The sequence below is a fragment of the Mobula hypostoma genome, chromosome 8 (genome assembly GCF_963921235.1).
Source record: "Mobula hypostoma chromosome 8, sMobHyp1.1, whole genome shotgun sequence".
NCBI lineage: Eukaryota > Metazoa > Chordata > Chondrichthyes > Myliobatiformes > Myliobatidae > Mobula > Mobula hypostoma.
This window is the reverse complement of record NC_086104.1, coordinates 113324640-113351613: the sequence shown is the minus strand read 5'-3', so window position 1 is coordinate 113351613 and position 26974 is coordinate 113324640. Positions and strand designations below refer to the sequence as shown.

Genomic DNA, 26974 nt, shown 5'->3' with positions numbered 1-26974 from the left:
CAAACACACACGGCTCTTCCAAAACCACACAGTTACTATCCAAACACACACAGCGCATCCAAACACACACAGCTCATCCAAACACACACGGTGAATACAATCAAACACAGCACATCCAAACACACACGGCACTTCCAAACACACACAGTTACTATCCAAACACACACAGCGCATCCAAACACACACGGCACATTAAACACACACAACTGCTATCCAAACACAAACTGCATCCAAACACACACAGTTACTATCCAAACACACACAGCTCTTCCAAAACCACAGAGTTACTATCCAAACACACACAGCGCATCCAAACACACACAGTTCATCCAAACACAAACAGTGCATACGAACACACACAGCACATACATATACAAACGGCACATTAAACACACACAGCTGCTATCCAACAGGCAGAGAACATCCAAACACACACAGCACATCCAAACACACATGGCCCATTAAACACACACAACTGCTATCCAAACACAAACTGCATCCAAACACACACAGTTATTATCCAAACACACACAGTGCATCCAAACAGACACAATTACTATCCAAACACACATAATTACTTTCCAAACACCCACAGCTCATCCAAACACACACAGCAGATACAAACACACACGGCACATTAAACACACACAGCTGCTATCCAAACACACACAGTTACTATCCAAACACACACAGTGCATCCAAACACACACAGTTACTATCCAAACACACAGAGTCACTATCCAAACATAAACAGTGTGACCAAACACACATAGCACATCCAAACACACACAGTTACTATCCAAACACACAGTGTGCATACAAACACATACCGCACATACAAACACATACGGCACATTAAACACACACAGCTACTATCCAAATACACACAGCACCTCCAAACACACAGAGTAACTATCCAAACACACACAGCGCATCCAAACAGACACTGCATCCAAACACACACAGTTACTATCCAAAAACACACAGCGCATCCAAACACACACAGTTACTATCCAAACACACACATTTACTATCCAAACACACACAGCGCCTCCAAACATATACAGTGTGTCCAAAAATACTCAGTTACTATCCAAACACACACATTGTGTCCAAACACACATAGCACATCCAAACACACACAGCACACCCAAAAATACACAGTGCGTCCAAACACACACGGCACATTAAACACACACAGCTGCTATCCAAACACACATAGCACATCCAAACACACACAGCTACTATCCAAACAAACACAGCACATCCAAACACACAGAGTAACTATCCAAACACACACAGCGCATCCAAACACACACAGTTACTATTCAAAAACACACAGTGCATCCAAACATGTACAGTGTGTCCAAACACACACAGTTACTGTCCAAACACACACAGTGTGCCAAACACACATAGCACATCCAAACACACACAGCTCTTCCAAAAACACACAGTTACTATCCAACACACACAGTCACTATCCAAACACAAACAGTGTGTCCAAACACACATAGCACATCCAAACACAAACAGCACATTAAACACACACAGCTACTATCCAAACACACACAGCACATCCAATCACAAACAGCGTGTCCAAACACACACAGCACATCCAAACATACACAGCAAATCCATACACAGACAGTTACTATCCAAACACACACAGGGCAGCTAAGCACACACAGCGCATCCAGACACACACAGTTACTATCCAAACACACATAGTGCATCCAAACACACACAGCGCATCCAAACACACACAGTTACTGTCCAAACACACAGTTACTAACCAAACACACACAGCGCATCCAATCACAAACAGCGTGTCCAAACACACACAGCACATCCAAACATACACAGCAAATCCATACACAGACAGTTACTATCCAAACACACACAGGGCAGCTAAGCACACACAGCGCATCCAGACACACACAGTTACTATCCAAACACACAGAGAACATCCAAACACACACAGTTACTGTACAAACACTCAGAGTTACTATCCAAACACACACAGTGCATCCAAACACACACAGCACATCCAAACACCCACAGCGCCTCCAAACACACACAGTTGCTAACCAAACACACACAGCGCATCCGAACACACACAGCACAACCAATCACAAACAGCGTGTCCAAACACACACAGCTCATCCAAACACACACAGCAAATCCAAATACAGACAATTACTATCCAAACACACACAGTTACTATCCAAACACACTGCGCATCCAAACATAGACAGTTACAGTGAGTCCAAACACACATACCACATCCAGACACACGCAGCACATCCAAACACACGCAGCACATCCAAACACACATGGTGCATACAAACACACACAGCACATCCAACCACACAGCACATATGAACACACTCTGTTACTATCCAAACACACACTGCACATCCAAACACACACAGTGCATCCAAACACACACAGTTACTATCCAAACACACTGCGCCTCCAAACATACACAGTTACAGTGTGTCCAAACACACATAGCACATCCAAACACACACAGTTACTATCCAAACACACTCAGCGCATCCAAACACACACAGCACATCCAAACACACACAGCACATCCAAACATACACAGTTACAATCTAAACACACACTGCACATACAAACACACACAGTGCATCCAAACACACACAGTTACTATCCAAACACACACAGTTACTATCCAAACACACGCAGTTGCTATCCAAACACACACAGCGCAGCTAATCCAACACAGCGCATCCAAACACACACAGTTACTATCCAAACACACAGAGTGCATCCAAACACCCAGAGTGCCTCCAAACACACACAGCGCATCCAAACACACACAGTATGTCCAAACATACACAATGTGTCCAAACATACACAGTTACTATCTAAACACACACAGTGTGTCCAAACACACATAGCACATCCAAACACACACAGTTACTATCCAAACACACACAGTTCATCCAAAGTCACACAGCACGTCCAAACACACACGGTGCATACAAACACACACAGCACATCCAAACAGATACAGTTTCTATCCAAACACACACAACACATCGAAACACAGACAGTTACTATCTAAACACACACAGCGCATCCAAATACACACAATTACTATCCAAACACACACAGCTCATCCGAACACCCAAAGTTACTATCCAAACACACAGTGCATCCAAACACACACAGTTACTATCCAAACACACACAGTTACTATCCAAACACACACAGTGCATCCAAACACACACAGCACATCCAAACACACACAGTGCATCCAAACACTCACAGTTGCTATCCAAACACACACAGCGCTCCAAACACACACAATTACTATGCAAACGCATACAGTGCATCCAAACACACACAGTGTGTCCAAACATACACAGTTACTATCCAAACACACACAGCGTGTCCAAACACACACAGTGCATACAAACACACACAGCACATCCAAACACACACGGTGCATACAAACACACACAGCACGTCCAAACACCCACAACACATCCAAACACATACAGCTACTATCCAAACACACACAGTTACTATCCAAACACACACAGTGCATCCAAACACACACAGCACATCCAAACACACACAGTGCATCCAAACACTCACAGTTGCTATCCAAACACACACAGCGCTCCAAACACACACAATTACTATGCAAACGCATACAGTGCATCCAAACACACACAGCGCATCCAAACACACACAGTGTGTCCAAACATACACAGTTACTATCCAAACACACACAGCGTGTCCAAACACACACAGCACATCCAAACACATACAGCTACTATCCAAACACACACAGTTACTATCCAAACACACACAGTGCATCCAAACACACACAGCACATCCAAACACACACAGTGTGTCCAAACATACACAGTTACTATCCAAACACACACAGCGTGTCCAAACACACACAGTGCATACAAACACACACAGCACATCCAAACACACACGGTGCATACAAACACACACAGCACGTCCAACACCCACAGCACATCCAAACACATACAGCTACTATCCAAACACACACAGCACATCCAAACACACACAGTTACTATCCAAACACACAGCGCATCCAAACGCTCACAGCGCATCCAAACACACACTGCTACTAACCAAACACACGCAGCGCATTCAATCACACACAGCGCATCCAAACACACACAGCGCATCCAAACACACACAGCACATCCAAACACACACAGTGCATCCAAACACACACAGCACATCCAAACACACACAGCACGTCCAAACACACACGGTGCATCCAAACACACACAGTTACTAACCAAGCACACACAGCGCATCAAACACACACAGAGCATCCAGACACACACACACATCCAAGCACACACAGTTACTATCCAAACACACTCAGCACATCCAAACACACACAGTTACTATCCAAACACACAGAGCGCATGTGAAGCTTTGTGTAGGTGGTGACAGTCTCATTGGTGTGCCTGTATCACAGTGAAGCGTTGTGTGGTGATGACAGTCCCATTGCTGTTCCTGTATCTCAGTGATGGTGTTTGTGGGTGGTGACAGTCCCATTGGTGTGTCTATTTCTCAGTGACAGTGTGTGTGGGTGGGGAGAGTCCCTCTGGTGTGTCTGTATCTCACTAACTGTGTTTTGAGTGGGGACATTCCCAGTTGTGTTTCTGTAGTCTCGGTTATTATGTGTGTGCATCGGGACAGTCTCATTGGTTTGTCTCTATCTCAGTGACTGTATGTGTTGTTGAGGATGGTCACATTGGTGTGTCTGAGTCATAGTGACAATGTGTTTGGGTGTGGACGGTCCCATTGGTGTGTCTATTTCTCACTGACAGTATTGGTGGGTGGGGATAGACCCATTGGTGTGCCTGTGTCTCCCTGACAGTGTGGGTGGGTGGGGATCGACCTACTCGTGTGTCTGTATCTCAGTGATGCTGTGTGTGGGTGGGGACAGTCCTATTGGTGAGTCTGTGTCTCACTGACGGTGTTGGTGGGTGGTGATAGTCCCACTGGTGTGTCTGTATCTCAGTAATGGTGTGTTTGGGTGGGGACAGTCCCATTGGTGTGTCCATACGTCAGTAACGGTGTGTGTGGGTGGGCATGGTCCCATCAGTGTGTCTGTATCTCCATGACGGTGTGCGTTGGTGGGGACAGTCCCATTGGTGTGTCTGTATCTCAGTGACGGTGTGTGTGGGTGGGGACAGTCCCATTGGTGTGTCCATACGTCAGTAACGGTGTGTGTGGGTGGGCATGGTCCCATTGGTGTGTTTGTATCTCCGTGATCCTGTCTGTGGGTCAGGACGGTCCCATTGGTGTGTCCATCTGTCAGTGGCATTGTGCATGGGTGGGGATATTCCCATTGGTGTGTCTGTATCTCACTTATGGTGCGTGTGGTTCGAGATACTCCCATTGGTGTGTCTGTACTTCAGTGACGGTGTGCTTGGGTGATGATAGTCCCATTGTTGTGTCTGTATCTCACTAACGGTGTTTGTTGCTGGGGACAGTCCCATTTCTGTGTCTGTATCTCAATGATGGTGTGTGTGCGTGGGGACAGTCCCATGGGTGTGTCTGTGTCTCCCTGATGGTGTGTGTTGGTGAGGACAATCCCATTGTTGCGTCTGTATCTCAGTGATGCCGTTTGTGGGTGGGGACAGTCCCATTGGTGTGCCTGTATCTCAGTGGCAGTGTGTGTGGGTGAGGATAGTCCCATTGTTGTGTCTGTATCTCACTAACATTGTGTGTGGGTGGCGACATTCTCATTTGTGTATCTGTAGTCTCAGTGGAGTTGTGCGCACATGCAGACAGTCCCATTGTTTGGTCTGTATCTCAATGATGGTATTTGTGGGTGGGGGGACAGTTCCACTGGTGTCTCTGTATCTCAGTGATGGTGTACGTGGGTGGGCACTGTCCCATTTGTGTGTCTGTATTCAGTGATGGTGTGTGTGAGAGGGGACTGTCCCATTGGTGTGTGTGTATCTCACTGATGGTGTGTGTGGGTGGGGACAGTCCCATTGGTTTGTCTGTATCTGACTGACGTTGTGTGTGGGTGTGTATAGTCCCATTGGTCTGTCTGTATCTCCGTGATCGTGTGTGTAGGTCGGTACGGTACCATTGGTGTGTCTGTATCGTGCTGACGGTGTTTGTGGTTGGGGATAGTCCCACTGGTGTTTCTGTATGTACCTTACGGTGTGTGTGGTTCAAGATACTCCCATTGGTGTGCTGTACTTCAGTGACGGTGTGTTTGGGTGATCATCATCCCATTGGTGTGTCTGTATCTCACTGATGGTGTGTGTGTTTGGGGACAGTCCCATTTCTGTGTCTGTATCTCAGTGATGGTGTGTGTGGGTGGGGACAGTCCCATTGGGGTGTCTGTATCTCAGTGACGGTGTTTGTGGGTTGGGAGAGTCCCATTCGTGTGTCTGTATCTCACTGATGGTGTGTTTGGGTGGGGACATACCCATTTGTGTTTCTGTAGTCTCAGTGGTGGTGTGTGCACATGGGGACAGTCCCATTGGTGTGTCTCTGTCTCAGTGATGGTGTTTGTGGGTAGTGATGGTCCCATTAGTGTGTTTGTATCTCAGTGACGGTGTATGTTGGTGGGGATTGTCCCATTCGTGTGTCTGTATGTCAGTGACGGTGTGTGTGAGTGGGGCAGTCCCATTGGTGAGCCTGTATCTCAGTGATGGGGTGTGTGGGTTGGAACAATCCCACTGGTGTGTCTGTATCTCAGTGACGGTGTGTGGGTGGAGATGGTCCCATTGGTGGATCTGTATCTCAGTGACGGTGTGTGTGGGTGGGGATAGTCCCATGGTGTGTCTGTGTCTCACTAACGGTGTGTGTGGGTGGGTAGTCGCATCGGTGTGTCTGTATCTCAGTGATGTTGTTTGTGGGTGGTGATGGTCCCATTAGTCATTCTGTATCTCAGTGACAGTGTGTGTTGTTGGGGATAGTCCCACTGTGTATCCCTGACAGAGTGCGTGGGTGGGAATCGACCCACTGATGTGTCTGTATCTCAGTGACACTGTGTGTAGGTGGGGATAGTCGCATTTGTGTGTCTGTATCTCAGTGATGGTGTGTGTGTGTGTGTGTGTGTGTGTGTGTGTGGGGATAATCCCACTGGCGTGTCTGTTCCTCAGTGACGGTGTGTGTGGGTGGGAACAGTCCCATTGGTGTGTCTGTGTCTCACTGACTGTGTTTGCGGTTGGGGATAGTCCCATTGAAGTGAAGAGGTGATAGACAGGAGCTACAGGGAGGTAGTCATCCTGAGGTTATAGGGGTCAGAAAACTGGGTCACTGTCAAGAGAGGGAAGGGAAATGCCCAGATAGTTCTTTCCCATGATGGGGGAGTCTAGTACGAGAGGGCATGACTTCAGGATTGAAGGGCGCTCATTCAGAACAGAAATGCGAAGAAATTTTTTTAGTCAGAGGGTGGTGAATCCATGGAATCTGTTGCCATGGGCAGCAGTGGAGGCCAAGTCATTGGGTGTATTTAAGGCAGAGATTGATAGGTATCTGAGTAGCCAGGGCATCAAAGGTTATGGTGAGAAGGCGGGAGAGTGGGACTAAATGGGAGAATGGATCAGCTCATGATAAAATGGTGGAGCAGACTTGATGGGTCGAATGGCCGACTTCTGCTCCGTTGTCTTATGGTCTTATGGTGTATCTGTTTCTCAGTGACGGTGTGTGTGGGTGGGGACAGTCCCATTGGTGTGTCTGTATCTCACTAACGGTGTGTTTGGGTGGGGACATACCCATTTGTGTTTCTGTAATCTCAGTGGCGGTGTGTGCACATGGGGACAGTCACATTGGTTTGTATCTCAGTGATGGTGTTTATGGGTGGTGATGGTCCCATTACTATGTCTGTATCTCAGTGACGTTGTGTGTACGTGGGGTCCATCTCATTGGTGTGTCTGTTTCTCACTGATGGTGTGTGTGGGTGGGGAAGTTCCATATCTGTGCTGTATCTCAGTGATGGTTTGTGTGGGTGGGGATAGTCCTATTAGTTTGTCTGTATCTCAGTGGCAGAGTGTGTGTGGGGAGAATCCCATTGGTATGTCTGTATGTTAGTGACGGTGTTTGGGTGGGGACAGTACCATTGGGGTATCTATATCTCAGTGACGGTGTGTGTGGGTGGGGATAGTCCGATTGCTGTGTCTGTATCTCTCTGACCGTGTGTTTGGGTGGGGACAGTCCTATATCTGTGTCTGTATCTCAGTAATATTGCATGTGGTTTGGAACAGTCCCATTGGTGAGTCTGTAATCTTAGTGACAGTGTATGTGGGTGGAGATAGTCCCATTGGAGTGTCTGTATCTCAGTGATGGTGTGTGTGGCGTTGGGAACAGTCCAATTGATGTGTCTGTATCTCAGTGATGGTGTGTATGTGGTTGCGAACAGTCCCATTGGAGTGTCTGTGTCTCATTGACAGTATTTGTGGGTGGGGATAGTCCTATTGGTGTGCTTGTATCTCAGTGATCTTGTGTATGGGTGGGGGGAATCTCACTGGTGTGTCTGCGTCTAACTGTCGGTGTGTGTGTGAGTGGGTATAGTCCCATTGGTGTGTCTGTATGTCACTGACGATGTGTGTGGGTGCAGACGGTCCCATTGGTGTGTCTGTACCTCAGTGACGGTGTGTTTGAGTGGGGACAGTCCCATTCGTGTGTCTGTGTCTCACTGTCAGTGTGTGTGGGTGGGGATAGTCCCACTGGTGTGTCTGTACCTCACTGACGGTGTGTGTGGGTGCAGACGGTCCCATGGGTGTGTCTGTATCTCAGTGACGGTGTGTTTGAGTGGGGACAGTCCCATTCGTGTGTCTGTGTCTCACTGTCAGTGTGTGTGGGTGGGGATAGTCCCACTGGTGTGTCTGTACCTCACTGACGGTGTGTGTGGGTGCAGACGGTCCCATGGGTGTGTCTGTATCTCAGTGACGGTGTGTGTAGATGAGGAGGTCCCATTGGTGTGCCTGTATGTCAGTGACGCTGTGTGTGGGTGGGGACAGTCCCACTGGTGTGTCTGTATCTTAGCAACGCAGTGTTTGGGTGGGGGCAGTCCCATTGATGTGTCTGTGTCTCACTGACGGTGTTTACGGGTGGGGATAGTCCCATTGAAGTGAAGAGGTGATAGACAGGAGCTACAGGGTGGTAGTCATCCCGAGGCTACAGGGGTCAGTAAGCTGGGTCACTGTCAAGAGAGGGAAGGGAAATGCCCGGATAGTGGAGAGCACAGCTGTGGCTGTCCCCGTCAGCAACAAATATCTTGTTCTCGATGCTGTTGAGGGGGATGACCTGACAGGTCCCCACGGTGACTGGGTCTCTGGCACTGGGCCTGGCGCTGTTGTGCAGGAGAGAAGGGGGGAAGAAGAGAAATACGGTCGTCATAGGGGATTCCATAGTCAGCGGAACGGACAGGAGATTCTGTGAGTCTGATAGAGATACCCGCATGGTGTGTTGCCTCTCAGGTGCCAGGGTACGGGATGTTTCGGATTGGGTCCTGAATATTCTGAAGGGGGAGGGTGAGCAGCCAGTTGTCTTGGTACATGTTGGTACCAATGACATAGGTAGGACAAAGGAGGAGGTCCTGAAGAGAGATTTCCAGGACTTAGGAAGGAAGCTGAGAAGCAGGACCTCCAGGGTAGTAATCTCCGGATTGCTACCTGTGCCACGTGCTAGCGAGGGCAAGAATAGTAGGATCAGGCAGATGAATGCATGGCTGGGAGACTGGTGTAGGGGGCAGAGCTTCAGATTCTTGGATAATTGGGATCTCTTCTGGGGGAAGTATGACCTGTTCCAAAAGGACAGGTTACACCTGAACCCGAAGGGGACCAATATCCTAGTGGGAAAGTTGAATAGAGCTGTTAGGGAGGGTTTAAACCAATTTGGCAGGGGGATGGGAGAATGACAGAGCGGAGGAAGGGGAAAACAGAAATAAATCTAAGATAGTGAGCAGTAAAGATGTCAGGAAAGACAGGCAGGTGATTGGGCAAATTTGTAGCCATTGGGATGAGTTGCAGTGCAATAAAGTTGCGGTGAAATCAAAGCGAAATGTATCAACTACTGGTCTTAAGGTGTTGTACTTAAATGCACGCAGCATAAGGAATAAGGTGAATGATCTTGTCGTACAGTTATAGATTGGCAGGTATGATATTTTGGCCATCACTGAGACCTGGCTAAAGGATGCATGTCTCTGGGAGCTGAATGTCCAAAGATACACGGTGTATCGGAAGGATAGGAAGGTAGGCAGAGGGGGAGGTGTGGCTTTATTGGTAAGAAATGATATTAAATCATTAGAAAGAGGTGATATAGGATCGGAAGGTGCAGAATCTTTATGGGTTGAGCTAAGAAATAGCAGGGGTAAAAGGACCCTGATGGCAGTTATTTATAGGCCTCCAAACAGCTGCAGGAAAGTGGACTACAAATTACAACTGGAAATAGAAAAGGCTTGTCAGAAGGGCAGTGATAGGATAATTGTGGGGGATTTTAACATACGAGTGGATTAGGAAAATCAGGTAGGCACTGGATCTCAAGAGAGAGAATTTGTAGAATGTCTGCGAGATGGCCTTTTAGAACAGCTTGATGTTGAGCCCACTAGGGGATCGGCTGTACTGGCTTGGGTATTGTGTAATGAACCGGAGGTGATTGGAGAGATTGAGGTGAAGGAACCTTTAGGAGGCAGTGATCATAACATGATTGAGTTCACTGCGAAATTTGAAAAAGAGAAGCCGAAATCTGATGTGTCGGTATGTCAGTGGAGTAAAGGAAATTACAATGGCAGGAGAGAGGAACTGGCCAAAGTTGACTGGAAAGGGACACTGGCGGGAAAGACAGCAGAGCAGCAGTGGCTGGAGTTTATGTGAGAAATGAGGAAGGTGCAAGACAGGTATATTCCAAAAAAGAAGAAATTTTTGAGTGGAAAAAGGATCCAACCGTGGTTGACAAGAGAAGTCAAAGCCAAAGTTAAAGCAAGGGAGAGGGCATACAAGGAAGTAAAAATTAGTGGGAAGACAGAGGATTGGGAAGTTTTTAAAACCTTACAAAAGGAAACCAAGCAGGTCATTAAGAGGGAAAAGATTAACCATGAAAGGAAGCTAGCAAATAATATCAAAGAGGATACTAAAAGCTTTTTCAAGTATATAAAGAGTAAAAGGCAGGTGAGAGTAGATATAGGACCGATAGAAAATGATGCTGGAGAAATTGTAATGGGAGATAAGGAGATGGCAGAGGAACTGAACGAGTATTTTGCATCAGTCTTCACTGAGGAAGACATCAGCAGTATACTGGACACTCAAGGGTGGCAGGGAAGAGAAGTGCGCGCTGTCACAATTACGACAGAGAAAGTACTCAGAAGCTGAATAGTCTAAAGGTAGATAAATCTCCTGGACCAGATGGAATGCACCCGCGTGTTCTGAAGGAAGCAGCTGTGGAGTTTGCGGAGGCATTAGCGATGATCTTTCAAAAGTCGATAGATTCTGGCATGGTTCCAGAGGACTGGGAGATTGCAAATTTCACTCCGCTATTTAAGAAGGGGGCAAGGAAGCTAAAAGGAAATTATAGACCTGTTAGCTTGACATCGGTGGTTGGGAAGTTGTTGGAGTTGATTGTCAAGGATGAGGTTACAGAGTACCTGGTGGCATATGACAAGATAGGCAGAACTCAGCATGGATTCCTGAAAGGAAAATCCTGCCTGACAAACCTATTACAATTTTTTGAGGAAATTACCAGTAGGCTAGACAAGGGAGATGCAGTGGATGTTGTATATTTGGATTTTCAGAAGGCCTTTGACAAGGTGCCACACATGAGGCTACTTAACAAGGTAAGAGCCCATGGAATTATGAGAAAGTTACATACGTGGATAGAGTGTTGGCTGATTGGCAGGAAACAGAGAGTGGGAATGAAGGGATCCTATTCTGGTTGGCTGCCGGTTACCAGTGGTGTTCCACAGGGATCAGCGTTGGGGCCGCTTCTTTTTACATTGTACATCAATGATTTGGATTATGGAATAGATGGCTTTGTGGCTACGTTTGCTGACGATACGAAGATAGGTGGAGGGGCCGGTAGTGCTGAGGAAATGGAGAGTCTGCAGAGAGACTTGGATAGATTGGAAGAATGGGCAAAGAAGTGGCAAATGAAGTACAATGTTGGAAAGTGTATGGTTATGCACTTTGGCAGGAAAAATAAACGGGCAGACTATTATTTAAATGGAGAAAGAATTCAAAGTTCTGAGATGCAACGGTACTTGAGAGTCCTCGTACAGGATACCCTTAAAGTTAACGTCCAGGTTGAGTCAGTAGTGAAGAAGGCGAATGCAATGTTGGCATTCATTTCTAGAGGAATAGAGTATAGGAGCAGGGCTGTGATGTTGAGGCTCTATATGGCACTGGTGAGTACTCACTTGGAGTACTGTGGGCAGTTTTGGTGTCCTTATTTAAGAAAGGATGTGCTGAGGTTGGAGAGGGTACAGAGAAGATTCATTAGAATGATTCTGGGAATGATAGGGTTAACATATGAGGAACGTTTGTCCGCTCTTGGACAGTATTCCCTGGAATTTAGAAGAATGAGGGGAGACCTCATAGAAACATTTTGAATGTTGAAAGGCATGGGTAGAGTGGATGTGGCAAAGTTCTTTCCCATGATGGGGGAGTCTAGTACGAGAGGGCATGACTTAAGGATTGTAGGGCGCCCATTCAGAACAGAAAAGCAAAGAAATTTTTTTAGTCAGAGGGTGGTGAATCTATGGAATCTGTTGCCACGGGCAGCAGTGGAGGCCAAGTCATTGGGTGTATTTAAGGCAGAGATTGATAGGTATCTGAGTAGCCAGGGCATCAAAGGTTATGGTGAGAAGGCAGGGGAGTAGGACTAAATGGGAGAATGGATCAGCTCATGATAAAATGACGGAGCAGACTCGATGGGTCGAATGGCTGACTTCTGCTCCTTTGTCTTATGGTCTTATGGTGTGTATGTATCTCAGTGACGGTGTGTGTAGGTGGGGACAGTCCCATTGGTGTGCCTATAGCTCAATAACAGTGTGTGTGGGTGGGGACATACCCATTTGTGTTTCTGTAATCTCAGTGGTGGTGTGTGCACATGGGGACAGTCCCATTGGTATGTCTGTATCTCAGTGATGGTGATTGTGGGTGGTGATGGTCCCATTAGTGTGTTTGTATCTCAGTGACGGTGTGTGTTGGTGGGGATTGTCCCATTGGTATGTCTGTGTGTCACTGACAGTGTGTGTGGGTGGAGACGGACCCATTGCTGTGTCTGTATCTCAGTGACGGTGTTTGTGGGTGGGGACAGTCTGACTGGTCACTCTGCATCTCAGTGACCGTGTGTCTGGGTGGGAACAGTCCCATTTGTGTTTCTGTATCTCAGTGACGGTGTTTGTGGGTTGGGAGAGTCCCATTGGTGTGTGTGTATCTCACTGATGGTGTGTGTGGGTGGGAACAGTCCCATGGGTGTGTCTGTGTCTTCCTGACGGTGTGTATAGGTGGGGACGATCCCATTGTTGCGTCTGTATCTCAGTGATGATGTTTGAGGGTGGGGACAGTCCCATTGGTGTGTCTGTATCTCAGTGATGGTGTTTGTGGGTGAGAATGGTCCCATTGTTGTATCTGTATCTCACTGTCCATGTGTGTGGGTGGGGCCGTCCCATTGGGGCGCCTGTATCTCAGTGACAGTGCGTGTGGGTGAGGATAGTCCTGGTGGTGTGTCTGTATCTCAGTGGCAGAGTGTGGGTGGTTACAGTTCCATTGGTATGTCTATATCTCAGTGACGGTGTGTGTCGGTGGGTACAGTCCCATTGTTGTGTCTGTATCTCACTGACTATGTGTATGGGTGGGGACAGTCCCATTCGTGAGTCTGTAATCTCATTGATGATGTGTGTGGGTGGGGATAGTCCTATTGTTTTGTCTCTATCTCAGTTGAAGTGTTTGGGTGGAGAGAATCCCATTGGTGTGTCTGTACCTCACTGACAGTGTGTTTGAGTGGGGACAGTCCTATTCATATGTTTGTATCTCAGTGATGGTGTGTGTGAGTGGGGATAGTCCCATTGGTTTGTCTGTATCTCTCTGACCGTGCGTTTGGGTGGGGACAGTCCCATTTCTGTGTCTGTATCTCTGTGATTGTGCATGTGGTTTGGAACAGTCCCATTGGTGATTCTGTGATCTCAGTGATGATGTGTGTGGGTGGGACAGTCACACTGGTGTGTCTGTATGTCAGTGCCGGTGTGTGGGTTGGGATAGTCCTATTGGTGTGTCTGTACCGCACTGACTGTGTGTGTGTGGTTTTAGATACTCCCATTTGTGGGTCTGTACTTCAGTGATGGTGTGTTCTGGTGGGGATAGTCCCATTAGTGTGTCTGTATCTTACTGACTGTGTTTGTGGGTGGGGAGAATCCCATTGTTTGTCTGTATCTCAGTGACGGTGTTTGTGGGTGGGGATAGTCCCATTGGTACGTCTGTATCTCACTGACAGTGTTTGTGGGTGGGGATAGTCCTAGTGGTGTGCCTGTATCTCAGTGGCAGAGTGTGGGTGGGGAGAATCCCAATGGTGTATCTATATGTTAGTGACGGTGTGTGGGTGGAGACAGTACCATTGGGGTGTCTGTATCTCAGTGACAGTGTGTGTACGTGTAGATAGTTCTGTCAGTGTGTTTGTGTCTCACTGAGGGTGTATGTTGGTGCGGATATTCCCATTGGTGTGTCTGTATCTCAGTGACAGTGTTTGTGGGTGGGGACGCTCCCATTGGTGTGTGTGTATCTCAGTGATGCTATGTGTGGGGTTGGGAACAGTCCTATTTTTCTGTCTGTATCTCTGTGACGGTGTGTATGTGGTTGGGAACAGTCCCACTGGAGTGTCTGTGTCTCATTGACAGTATTCGTGGGTAGGGATAGTCCTATTGGCATATCTGTATTTCAGTGATCTTGTGTGTGGTTGGGGACGGTCCCTATGGTGTGTTTGTATCTCACTAATGGTGTGTGTGGGTGGGTCAGTCCCATTTGTGTGTCTGTAATCTCAGTGAAAGTGTGTCTCAGTGGGGACAGTACCATTTGTGTGTCTGTAGCCTCAGTGACAGTGTGTATACGTGTGGATAGTCTTGTCAGTGTGTTTGTGTCTCACTGAGGGTGTGTGTGGGTGGGGACATTCCCTTTGATGTGTCTGTATCTCAGTGATGGTGTGTGTTGGTGGGGACAGTCCCACTATTGTGTCTATATCTCATTGACGGCGTGTGTGGGTGGGGTCAGTCCCATTTGTCAGTCTGTAATCTCACTGATGGTATGTGTGGGTGGGGATAGTCCTATTGGTTTTTCTGTATCTCAGTGGCAGTGTGTGGGTGGAGAGAATCCCATTGGTGTGTTTGAACCTCAGGGATGGTGTGTTTGAGTGGGAACAATCCTATTGATGTGTCTGTATCTCAGTGACGGTGTATGTGGGTGGGGATAGTACCATTGGTGTGTCTGTATTTCAGTGACGGGGTGTGTGGGTGGAGATAGTACCATTGGTGTGTCTGTATTTCAGTGACGGTGTGTGTGGGTGGAGATAGTACCATTGGTGTGCCTGAATCTCGCTAATGGTGTGTTTGGGTGGGGACATTCTCATTTGTGTTGCTGTAGACTCAGTGATGATGTGTGCACATGCGGACGGTCCCATTGGTTTGTTTCTCAGTGATGGTGTTTGTAGGTGGTGATGGTCCCATTTGTCTGTATTTCAGTGACGGTATGTGTTGGTGTGGATAGTCCCATTGGTGTGTCTGTATCTCAGTGACGCTGTGTGTACATGGGGTCAGTCTCATTGGTGTGTCTGTATCTCAGTGACGCTGTGTGTACATGGGGTCAGTCTCATTGGTGTGTCTGTATCTCACTGATGGTGTGTGTGGGCGGGGCAGTCCCATTTCTGTGTCTGTATCTCAGTGATGGTGTTTGTGGGTGGGGACAGTCCCATTTGTGTGTCTGTATCCAGTGATGGTTTTTGTGGGTAGGGACACTCCCATTGGTGTGTCTGTATCTCAGTGAGTGTGTGTGTAGGTGGAGATAGTCCCGTTAGTGTGTCTGTATCACAGTGACCATGTGCGTGGGTGGGGACAGTCCCATTGGTGTGTCCTTATCTCACTGACAGTGTTTGTGGGTGGGGATAGTCCTATTGGTGTGTCTATATCTCAGTGGCAGAGTGTGGGTGGGGAGAATCCCATTGGTGTGTCTGTATGTTAGTGACGGTGTGTGGGTGGGGACAGTACCATTGGGGAGTCTATATCTCAGTGACGGTGTGTGTGGGTGGGGATAGTCCGATTGGTGTGTCTGTATCTCAGTGATTGTGTGTGTGGGTGGGGACTGTCCCATTTGTGTGTCTGTAATCTCAGTGAAAGTGTGTCTGGGTGGGGACAGTCCCATTTGTATGTCATTGTCATAGTCATTGTCATACTTTTTTGATCCCGGGGAAAATTGGTTTTTGTTACAGTTGCACCATAAATAATTAAATAGTAATTTGTAAATTATGCCAGGAAATAAATCCAGGTCCAGCCTATTGGCTCAGGGTGTCTGACCCTCCAAGGGAGAAGTTGTAAAGTTTGATGGCCACAGGCAGGAATGACTTCCTATGTTGCTCTGTGTTGCATCTCGGTGGAATGAGCCCCCGGCTGAATGTACTCCTGTGCCCAACCAGTACATTATGTAGTGGATGGGAGGCATTGTCCACGATGGCATGCAACAAGGACAGCATCCTCTTTTCAGACAGCGCCGTCAGAGTCCAGTTCCATCCCCACAACATCACTGACCTTACGATTCTGTTGGTGTCTGCTACCCTCAGCCTGCTGCCCCAGCACACAACAGCAAACATGATCGCACTGGCCACCACAGACTCGTAGAACATCCTCAGCATCGTCTGGCAGATGTTAAAGGACCTCAGTCTCCTCAGGAAATAGAGACGACTCTGACCCTTCTTGTAGACAGCCTCAGTATTCTTTGACCAGTCCAGTTTATTGTCAATTCGTATCCCCAGGTACTTGTAATCCTCCACCATGTCCACACTGACCACCAGGATGGAAACAGGCGCACGGGTACCTTAGCTCTCCTCAGGTCTACCACCAGCTCCTTAGTCTTTTTCACATTAAGCTGCAGATAATTCTGCTCACACTATGTGACAAAGTTTCCTACCGTAGCCCTGTACTCAGCCTCATCTCCCCTGCTGATGCATCCAACTATGGCAGAGTCATCAGAAAATTTCTGAAGATGACAAGACTCTGTGCAGTAGTTGAAGTCCAAGGTGTAAATGGTGAAGACAAAGGGAGACAAGACAGTCCCCTATGGAGCCCCTGTGCTGCTAATCACTCTGTCGGACACACAGTATTGCAAGCACACATACTGTGATCTGCCAGTCATGTAATCAGGAATCTATGACACCAGGAAAGCATCCACCTGCATCGCTGTCAGCTCTTCCCCCAGCAGAGCAGGGCAGATGGTGTTGAACGCACTGGAGAAGTCAAAAAATATGACCCTCACAGTGCTCGATGGCTTGTCCAGGTGGGCGTAGACACGGTTCAGCAGGTAGATGATAGCATCCTCAACTCCTAGTCGGGGCTGCTAGGTTAACTGGAGGGGATCTAAGTGTGGCCTGACCATAGGCCGGAGCAGCTCCAGAACAAGTCTTTCCAGGGTCTTCATGATGTGGGAGGTCAATGCCACCGGTCTGTAGTCATTGAGGCCGCTGGGGTGCGGCATCTTCGGCACAGGGACGAGGAAGGACGTCTTCCACAGCACAGGAACCCTCCGGAGCCTTAGGCTCAAGTTGTAGACATGGCGAAGTACTCCACATAGCTGAAGCTTTGAGCACTGAGTCTCAGTGACGGTGTGTGTACGTTTAGATAGTTCTGTCGGTGTGCTTGTGTCTCACTGAGGGTGTGTATTGGTGCAGATATTCCCATTGGTGTATCTGAATCACAGTGACGGAGTGTGTTAGTGGGGATGGTCCCATTGGTGTGTCTGTATCTCAGTGACAGTGTTTGTGGGTGGGGACTCTTCCATTATTGTGTCTGTATCTCAGTGACAGTGTTTCTGGGTGGGGACTCTTCCATTAGTGTGTCTGTATCTCAGTGACAGTGTTTGTGGGTGGGGACACTCCCATTGGTGTGTCTGTATCTCAGTGATGGTATGTGTGGGGTTGGGAACAGTCCTATTGATCTGTTTGTATCTCAGTGACGGTTGGGAACAGTCCCACTGGAGTGTCCATGTCTCATTTTCAGTATTTGTGGGTAGGGATAGTCCTATTGGTGTGTCTGTATCTCAGTGATCTTGTGTGTGGTTGGGGACGGTCCCTATGGTGCATCTGTATCTCACTGATGGTGTATGTGCGTGGGGACAGTCCCATTTGTGTGTCTGTAATCTCAGTGAAAGTGTGTCTGGGTGGGGACAGTACCATTCGTGTGTCTGTATTCTCAGTGACAGTGTGTATACGTGTGGATAGTCCTGTCAGTGTGTTTGTGTCACACTGGGGGTGTATGTGCGTGGGGACGTTCCCTTTGGTGTGTCTGTATCTCAGTGATGGTGTGTGTGGGTGGGGATGGTCCCACTGTTGTGTTTGTATCTCACTGGCGGTGTGTATGGGTGGGGACAGTCCCACTGGTGAGTCTGTAAACTCAGTGACGGTGTGTGCTCATGCGGACAGTCCCATTGGTTTGTAGCTCAGTGATGGTGTTTGTGGGTGGCGATGGTCCCATTAGTCTGTCTGTATCTCAGTGACGCTGTGTGTACTCGTGGGGTGTCTGTTTCTCACTGATGGTGTGTGTGGGTGGGGACAGTCCCATATCTGTGTCTGTATCTCAGTGATGGTGTATGTGGTTGGGAATAGTCCCATGGTTGTGTCTGTATCTTAGTGACGGTGTGTGTGGGTGGGGACAGTCCCATATCTGTGTCTGTATCTCAGTGATGGTGTATGTGGTTGGGAATAGTCCCATGGTTGTGTCTGTATCTTAGTGACGGTGTGTGTGGGTGGGGACAGTCCCATTGGTGTGTGTCTATCTCACTGATGATGTGTGTGAGTGGGGACAGTCCCATGGGTGTGTCTGTGTCTCACTCACATTGTGTGGGTGGGGACAGTCCCATTTGTGTGTCTGTATTCTCAGTGACGGTGTGTGTACGTGTGGATAGTCCTGGCGATGTGTTTATGTTTCACAGAGGGTGTTTGTTGGTGGGGATAGTCCCATTGGTGTTCCTGAATCACAGTGATGATTTGTGTGGGTGAGGATAGTCCCATTGCTGTGTCTGTATCTCACTAACGATGCGGGAGGGTGGGGATAGTCCCATTTGTATGTCTGTAATCTCAGTGACGGTGTGTCTGAATGGGGCCTGTCACATTTGTGTGTCCATAGTCTCAGTGACGGTATGTGGATAGACCTATTGGAGTGTCTGTATCTCAGTTTCTGTGTGTATGGGGGGGCAGTCCCAGTGGTCTGTCTGTATTCTCACTGACAGTGTGTGTGTGGCTGGGGATAGTTTCTATCCAGGAGGTCAGTGTGGACATGGTGGAGGATTACAAATACCTGGGGATACGAATTGACAATAAACTGGACTGGTCAAAGAACACTGAGGCTGTCTACAAGAAGGGTCAGAGCCGTCTCTATTTCCTGAGGAGATTGAGGTCCTTTAACATCTGCCGGACGATGCTGAGGATGTTCTACGAGTCTGTGGTGGCCAGTGCGATCATGTTTGCTGTTGTGTGCTGGGGCAGCAGGCTGAGGGTAGCAGACACCAACAGAATCAACAAACTCATTCGTAAGGCCAGTGATGTTGTGGGATGGAACTGGACTCTCTGTCGGTGGTGTCTGAAAAGAGGATGCTGTCCAAGTTGCATGCCATCTTGGACAATGTCTCCCATCCTCTACATAATGTACTAGTTGGGCACAGGAGTACATTCAGCCAGAGACATTCCACCGAGATGCAACACAGAGCGTCATAGGAAATCATTCCTGCCTGTGGTCATCAAACTTTACAACTCCTCCTTTGGAGGGTCAGACACCCTGAGCCAATGGGCTGGTCCTGGATTTATTTCCTGGCATAGGTAAACATATTACTATTTAACTATTTATGGTTTTATTACTATTTAATTATTTATGGTCCAACTGTAACGAAAACCAATTTCCCCCGGGATCAATAAAGTATGACTATGACTACTATGACTATGACTATGGTGTGTGTGGGTGGGGACACTCCCATTGGTGTTCCTGAATCACAGCGACAGAGTGTGTGGGGATGGTCCCATTGGTGTGTCTGTATCTCAGTGATGGTGTGTGTGGGTGGGGACACTCCCATTGGTGTTCCTGAATCACAGCGACAGAGTGTGTGGGGATGGTCCCATTGGTGTGTCTGTATCTCAGTGATGGTGTGTGTGGGTGGGGACAGTCCCATTGCTGTGTCTGTAACCAGTGATGGTTTGTGTGGGTGGGGACACTCCCATTGGTGTGTCTGTATCTCAGTGATGGTGTGTGTGGGTGGGGATAGCCCTATTCGTGTGTCTGTATCTCAGCGGCAGTGTGTGGGTGGGGAGAATCCCATTGGTGTGTCTGTACCTCAGTGACGGTGTGTTTGACTGGGGACAGTCCTATTGATGTGTCTGTATCTCAGTGATGGTGTGTGTGGGTGGGGATAGCCCTATTCGTGTGTCTGTATCTCAGCGGCAGTGTGTGGGTGGGGAGAATCCCATTGGTGTGTCTGTACCTCAGTGACGGTGTGTTTGACTGGGGACAGTCCCATTGGTGTGTCTGTACCTCAGTGATAGTGTGTCTGGGTGGGGACAATCCCATTTGTCTGTCTGTAGTCTTTGTGATGGTGTTTATGGTTGGGAACCGTCAAAATTGGTATGTCTGTTATCTCAGTGATGGTGTGTGTGGGTGGGGACAATCCCATGGGTGTGCCTGTGTCTCACTCGCAGTGTGTGTGGGTGGGGACAGTCCTATTTGTGTGTCTGAATTCTCAGTGATGGGTGTGTGTACATGTGGATAGTCCTGTCAATATGTTTGTGTCTCACTGAGGATGTGTGTTGGTGGGGATAGTCCCATTGGTGTGTCTGAATCACAGTGACCGTGTGTGTACATTGGGATAGTCCTATTGGAGTGTCTGTATCTCAGTATCTGTGTGTCTGGGGGGGACGGTCCCAGTGGTCTGTCTGTATTCTCATTGACAGTGTGTGTGGGTGGGGATAGTCCCATTGGTGCATCTGTATCTCAGTGTCAGTGTGTGTGGGTGGGGATAGTCCCGTTGGTGTGTTTGTATCAGAGTGACGGTGTGTGTGGCTGGGGACAGTCCTATTCGTGTGTGTGTATCTCAGTGATGGTGTTTGTGGGTGGGGACAGTCACATTGGGGTGTCTGTATCTCACTGACTGTGTGTGTGGGTGGTGACAGTTCCATTGGTGTGTCTGTATCTCAATGACAGTGTGTGTGGGTGGGGATAGTCCCACTGGTGTGCCTGTATCCCATTGACTGTGTGTGTGGGTGGTGACAGTTCCATTGGTGTGTCTGTATCTCAGTGATGGTGTGTGTGGGTTGGGACAGTCCCATTGGTGTGTCTGTATCTCAGTGACGGTGTGTGTAGGTGGGGATAGTCCCATTCGTGTGCCTGTACCTCACTGACTGTGTGTGTGGGGACAGTCCCATTGGTGTGTCTGTATCTCACGGACTGTGTGGGTGGGGAGGGTCCCATTCGTGTGTCTTTATCTCAGTGACGGTTTGTGTGGGTGGGGACAGTCCCATTGATGTGTCTGTATTTCAGTGAATGCGTGTGTGGGTGGTGATAGTCCCATTGGTGTGTCGGTGTCTCACTGATGGTGTTTGTGTGTTGGGATAGTCCCAGTGTTGTATCTGGATCTCACTGATGGAGTGTGTGGGTGGCGGCAGTCCCAGTGGTGTGTCTGTATCTCACTGATGGTGGGTGTGTGTGTGGGGACAGTCCCATTGGTATGTCTGTATCTCAGTGATGGAGTGTGTGTGTGGGGACAGTCCCATTGGTGTGTCTGCATCTCACTGACAGTGTGTATGTCACTGTGTGTGTGGAAGACAGAGCGTATTGTCCTGTACCTCTGTAGTGTTGGGGGATTGTCCCGTGGTTGCCTGTATCTCACTGATGGTCTGTGTGAATGTTGAAAGGGGATTATGTTCCCGTCAGAGTGCCTGACTGGTGCTGGTGTGTGTGAGTGTGTCTGTGTCTATGTGTGAGTGTGTCTGTGTATGTGCATCTGTGTGTGCACGTGTGTGTGTGTGTGTGTCTGTGTGTGTGTCTGTGTGTGTGTGTGTGTGTGTGTCTGTGTAGGGGCAGAGCAGAGGTTATTGTCCTGTGGATGTATGTGTATCTAGTGCCGGCATATGTGATCTGTGTCCGTGTCTCCACTGCTGTGACAGTCACTCTCCCCTTGTTTTGTTTCTGTCCGGCTGCAGAACCTGTGCCTCTACGTGGGCTACACCTCGTCAGTGTATTGTACGGCATCGGTGCTGACCCTGGCCGCCATTGCCCTGGACCGCTACCATGCCATCATCGACTGCCTGCAGTACAACTCGCAGAGTACTGTGCGCCGCACGGCCGCTACGGTGGTGTGGATCTGGCTGCAGTCAGCGCTCAGCAGCTGCCCTCCACTGCTGGGCTGGGGTCACTTCGGTTACTCGCCAGCCATCCACAGCTGCTCGGTGGCATGGGGCAACAGTCTGAGTTACGCGGGCTTCATGGCCATCATCTCCTTCCTGCTGCCGGCCGCTGTCATGATCTTCTGCTACGCACGCATTGTGCGGGTGGCTCGGGGCCATGCCAAGCGTATCCATGACATCGAGAACCGGCTGCAGCAGCGGTCACTGGTGCCAGCTGAAGATCGAGGCCCCACTTCCAATATGCCCACCTTCTCTCACCTCATCTCCAGCCTCAACTCCCCCATCGTGACCCAGCACGGTTGCGGAGAAGTGCAGCATGGCTGCCGTCACCCCGGTTTGCAGAGATGCGCGCCAGACATCTTCTGCAAATATGCTGGTGGTGGCGGCTGCCCGGGCCGCGAGCACCGCGGCACTTTCCGCCTCTTCCTGGTCATCTTCGCCTTCTTCTGCTGCTGGATGCCCTACGAGGTGGTAGGGCTGGTGCAGGCAGTCGAGGCGGCGGTGGCGGGTGGCCGGCGGGTCTCTAGTGTACCGTCCGGCTTGGTGACAGCAGCCCACTGGCTGGCCCTGCTCAACTCGGACATCAACCCGCTGTTGTATGCGCTCCTCAGCAAACGGTTCCGCAAGGCGCTGCACCACTGGCAGCGGCGGCTGGAGGCCAAGGTGGGCTTCGGGCAGAGGCCGCAGCGGGAGGAGGGTGGGAGGGCAGCGGCAACCAGTGGCGGTGGAGCCGGACTCGCCGGCTTCTTGCGGCACGTCAAGCCGCCGGGCGGCCCAGCCAGAAGCAGCTCCAACGTGAGCGGCGTCAGCCGGCTGAGTCCCCAACAGCCAGGGCTCCAGGCCCATTCCTGTTCCGTCTTCTCCATCAGCTCGCTGCCCCACAGCGCAGCCGACCAGCCCTTAGAAGAGCTGCTTGTGTCCGGCCCGGCGGCCTCTGCTGCCTCGCTGGTCTTCATGCCCTGTGGCAGGGCACTGGAGTGCAGTGACGAACAGCAGGGTGAGCCTTTGCCCAAACACTACCTGAAGGTCCCTCCACTTCCCCCAGAGGCTGACCACATGGTTCTGCCCTCTCAGACTTTCGGCGAGAAGCAGTCCTCCACTTACGTATTCGGAAACATCATCGTTAAAGTGGAAAATGATGCAGTCGACCTCTAACTTTGCTGCGTGTGTTACTTTGGGTGCCACAGATGGGGTATTTTCAGCTCCATGAAAGTGCCAAAACAATGAGTTTTGGCTCACCTACTGCTCGTCGAAGCAGAAGCTGCACAAAAGAGGCAGGAGAGAGTCTGCATATGCTGAAGACCTGCATCAACGCACAAAAAGTACTGGGGGAACTCAGCCAGTTGGGCAGTATCTACAGAAGGAAATGGACAGTCAACATATCGGGCTAAGAACTCTGCACACTGCGTCACAGGCTTGTTCCAGGTAGGGGAGCGACTGGGGAGGCCAGGAAAGAAACGAAACCACACATCTTTGTATGTGTAGCAAAAGCCCTGTATGCTGCCCGCACGATGTTTGGGCATAGATTCAGTTTTGCACAGGTTAAGACCATTCAGCCTGATGAGTCCATGCTGACACTTATAAAGCAGTCCAGTCACCTCATCCTTATTCCATAACCCTGTAAATTATCCTCCCTCTCCAGGGTCTTTGTTGAATTCAAATTTCCCTTTGAAGACTCTGAGTACTTTAACCTGCCTTGCGGGGTAAAACAGCACAACAAATAGCTTTGCATAAAGCTTTCTTCTCTCCTCTTATCGCTTTGTCCCCACACAGTTCCTTAAATCAGCTGCTAATGGAAAAAGACTTCTCTCTCTCTGACCTAACTCAGCACAATAGTATTTTGACTGAAATGCTCCAATAAGCTGTTCCACACCTTCAACACACAGACCAAAAGATCAGAGATAAAACACGTACAATGAAGGAAAATTAAATTCATCCTCTGCCCACCTGCATCAAATTTAGCAAAGGAATCAAAAGCGAAGGGGATGAAACATAGAAAACCTACAGCACAATACAGGCCCTTTGGCCCACAAAGTTGGCCGAACATGCCCCTACCTTAGAAATTACTAGACTTACCCATAGCCTTCTATTTTTCTGAACTCCATATACCTATCCAAAAGTATCTTAAAAGACCCTATCATATCTGCCTCCACCACCGTTGCCAGCAGCCTATTCCACGCACTCACCACTCTCTGCGTAAAAAACTTACCCCTGACATCTCTTCTGTACCTACTCCCCAGCACCTTAAACCTGTGTCCTCTTGTGCTAGCCATTTCAACCCTGGGAAAAAGCCTCTGACTATCCACATGATCAATGCCTCTCATTATCTTGTCCACCTCTGTCAGGTCACCTCTCATCCTCCATCACTCCAAACAGAAAAGGCCGAGTTCACACTCAACCTGTTTTCATAAGGCATGCTCCCCAATCCAGGCAACATCCTTGTAAAGGATGAATTATTATGCACGTTAACACTGTGATTTTTGCACATAAGATCATAAGACATAGGAGTAGAATTAGGCCACTCAGCCCATCATGGCTGATTTATTTTCCCTCTGAACCCCATTCTCTTGCCTTCTCCCTGTAACCTTTGATGCCCTGACTAATCAACAACCTATGAACCTCCGCATCAAATATACCCAATGACTTTGACTTCAAAGCCGTCTGTGGCAATGAGTTCCACAGATTCACCACTCTCTGGCTAAAGAAATTCCTCCTCATCTCTGCTGTAAAGGGATGCCCCTCGATTCTGAGGCTGTGCCCTCTGCTCCTAGGCCCCCATGATAGGGAACATCCTCTCAATATCCGCTGTACCTAGGCTTTTCAATATTTGATAGGTTTCAATGAGATCCTTCCTCATTCTTCTGAACTTCCCAGAATGATGTGATACCAGCCTTATTTTAGCTTTTAAAAGAATCTTGGTGTTTAAAATGAGAAAATTCATTTAAAATTGAAATATAAATGTGATGCTATGAGTTACATAAACATGGGACAATTGCAAGATATTACAGCTGCCAGAAATTATACTGGAATAGAAGTTCTGTAAGCACTCAGCAAGTGTGGCAGCATCAACGGAGAGAGAAACCATTAAAATTAAGGTCAGCAAGTGAAATATTAACTCTTGTTGACACTTCTTGACTTGCTATGCATTTTCAACCTCTTCACTTTTTAAAAATTAGTTTAGAGATACAATGCGGTCACATACCCTTTGAGTCCAACATAGCCTCTGCTGTCCAGTTACAACCATGTGACCAATTACCCTACTAACCGTACAGCTTTGGACTGTGGGAGGAAACCAGAGCACCCGGAGGAAACCCACGCAGTCGTGGGGAGAACATATAAACTCCTTACAGGCAGCAGTGGGAATTGAACCCGGGTCACTGGTGCTTTAATACTGTCATGCTAACCAATTTTAGATTTCCAACTCTTTGAGCATCTTGCACTTTTTGCATGGTAGATTGGGGCAGGGCATTGAAGAAGTGTAGACAAACTCCACTTTTTTGCTCAATGGAATAAAGTTGCTTTCTGCAGCGCCCTCTTGACCCCGGCGCTGCCTCTGGCAGCCAGACTTAGATTCCAACTTCCACCAGCTTAGCCTGACAAGGCAGACAACATCTTCTGACTGTCACAATAACAACATTTCTAACCCTTTTTTGGGTTTTTTTTTTGGTACCTCATCAGCCATACCTGCCATAATCATTTCCCAGAACCACAAGTGCAAAACTCTTGCCTTGCTGTTTAAATACTTCCCTCGTCCAATTTCCTTGAATGTTTCCTGTGCACAAAAATGTTGTTCTCGTGACTGAACACATCCTGAATTTTTCCATATTAAAGGTGCTGTTGTTGTAAAATATTTTACAAACAATAGTTTTATTTAAAGCTTTTAGTTGTCCTGCATGAGCGAGATGCTCAATCACTTTTCAATGACTTCTGAGAGCAATTTGTGGAACATAAAAGGTAATAACTTCCAAAAATATAAAGTAACATTGACTGTCCTTTTCCACCATTAGCCTGTAGCCTGTTGGCAGTTTGGTCAGTTGATCACCGGCTCATGAAGTAAAAGAAAACAAGAGCAGACTAAACCTTACAGTTTACTTGTCCCAACAGCACAAAATGTCTGCTTGAGGAGCTCACTGTGCCTTTCCTATTTGGAGGGACCATATGCAGTTTAGTTGATTCTGGTTTGATTGATAATAAAATTGTTTTAAAAACTTCAAACGCTTGTGCTGAGTCTTTTCTAATGTGGCAATATCAAAAATGTTCTGTTATTATTTTTGTGTAAGAACCCATTTGATGAACATGCTGAACAAGATTAGGAGTAGGTTTCCTGTAATAAAAT

At 48.3% G+C, this 26974-nt stretch overlaps 1 protein-coding gene across 1 annotated transcript in view; it reads left to right on the top strand.

Moving 5' to 3' along the window:
* LOC134351183 (5-hydroxytryptamine receptor 1D) overlaps positions 1-23793 on the top strand; it is a 118016-nt gene extending 94223 nt beyond the window's left edge. Inside the window, exon 3 of the mRNA XM_063057293.1 lies at positions 22435-23793. Coding sequence (XP_062913363.1) covers positions 22435-23793 — 1359 coding nt within the window. The remainder of the gene's footprint in view (positions 1-22434) is intronic.
* The last annotated feature ends 3181 nt before the right edge of the window (positions 23794-26974 follow it).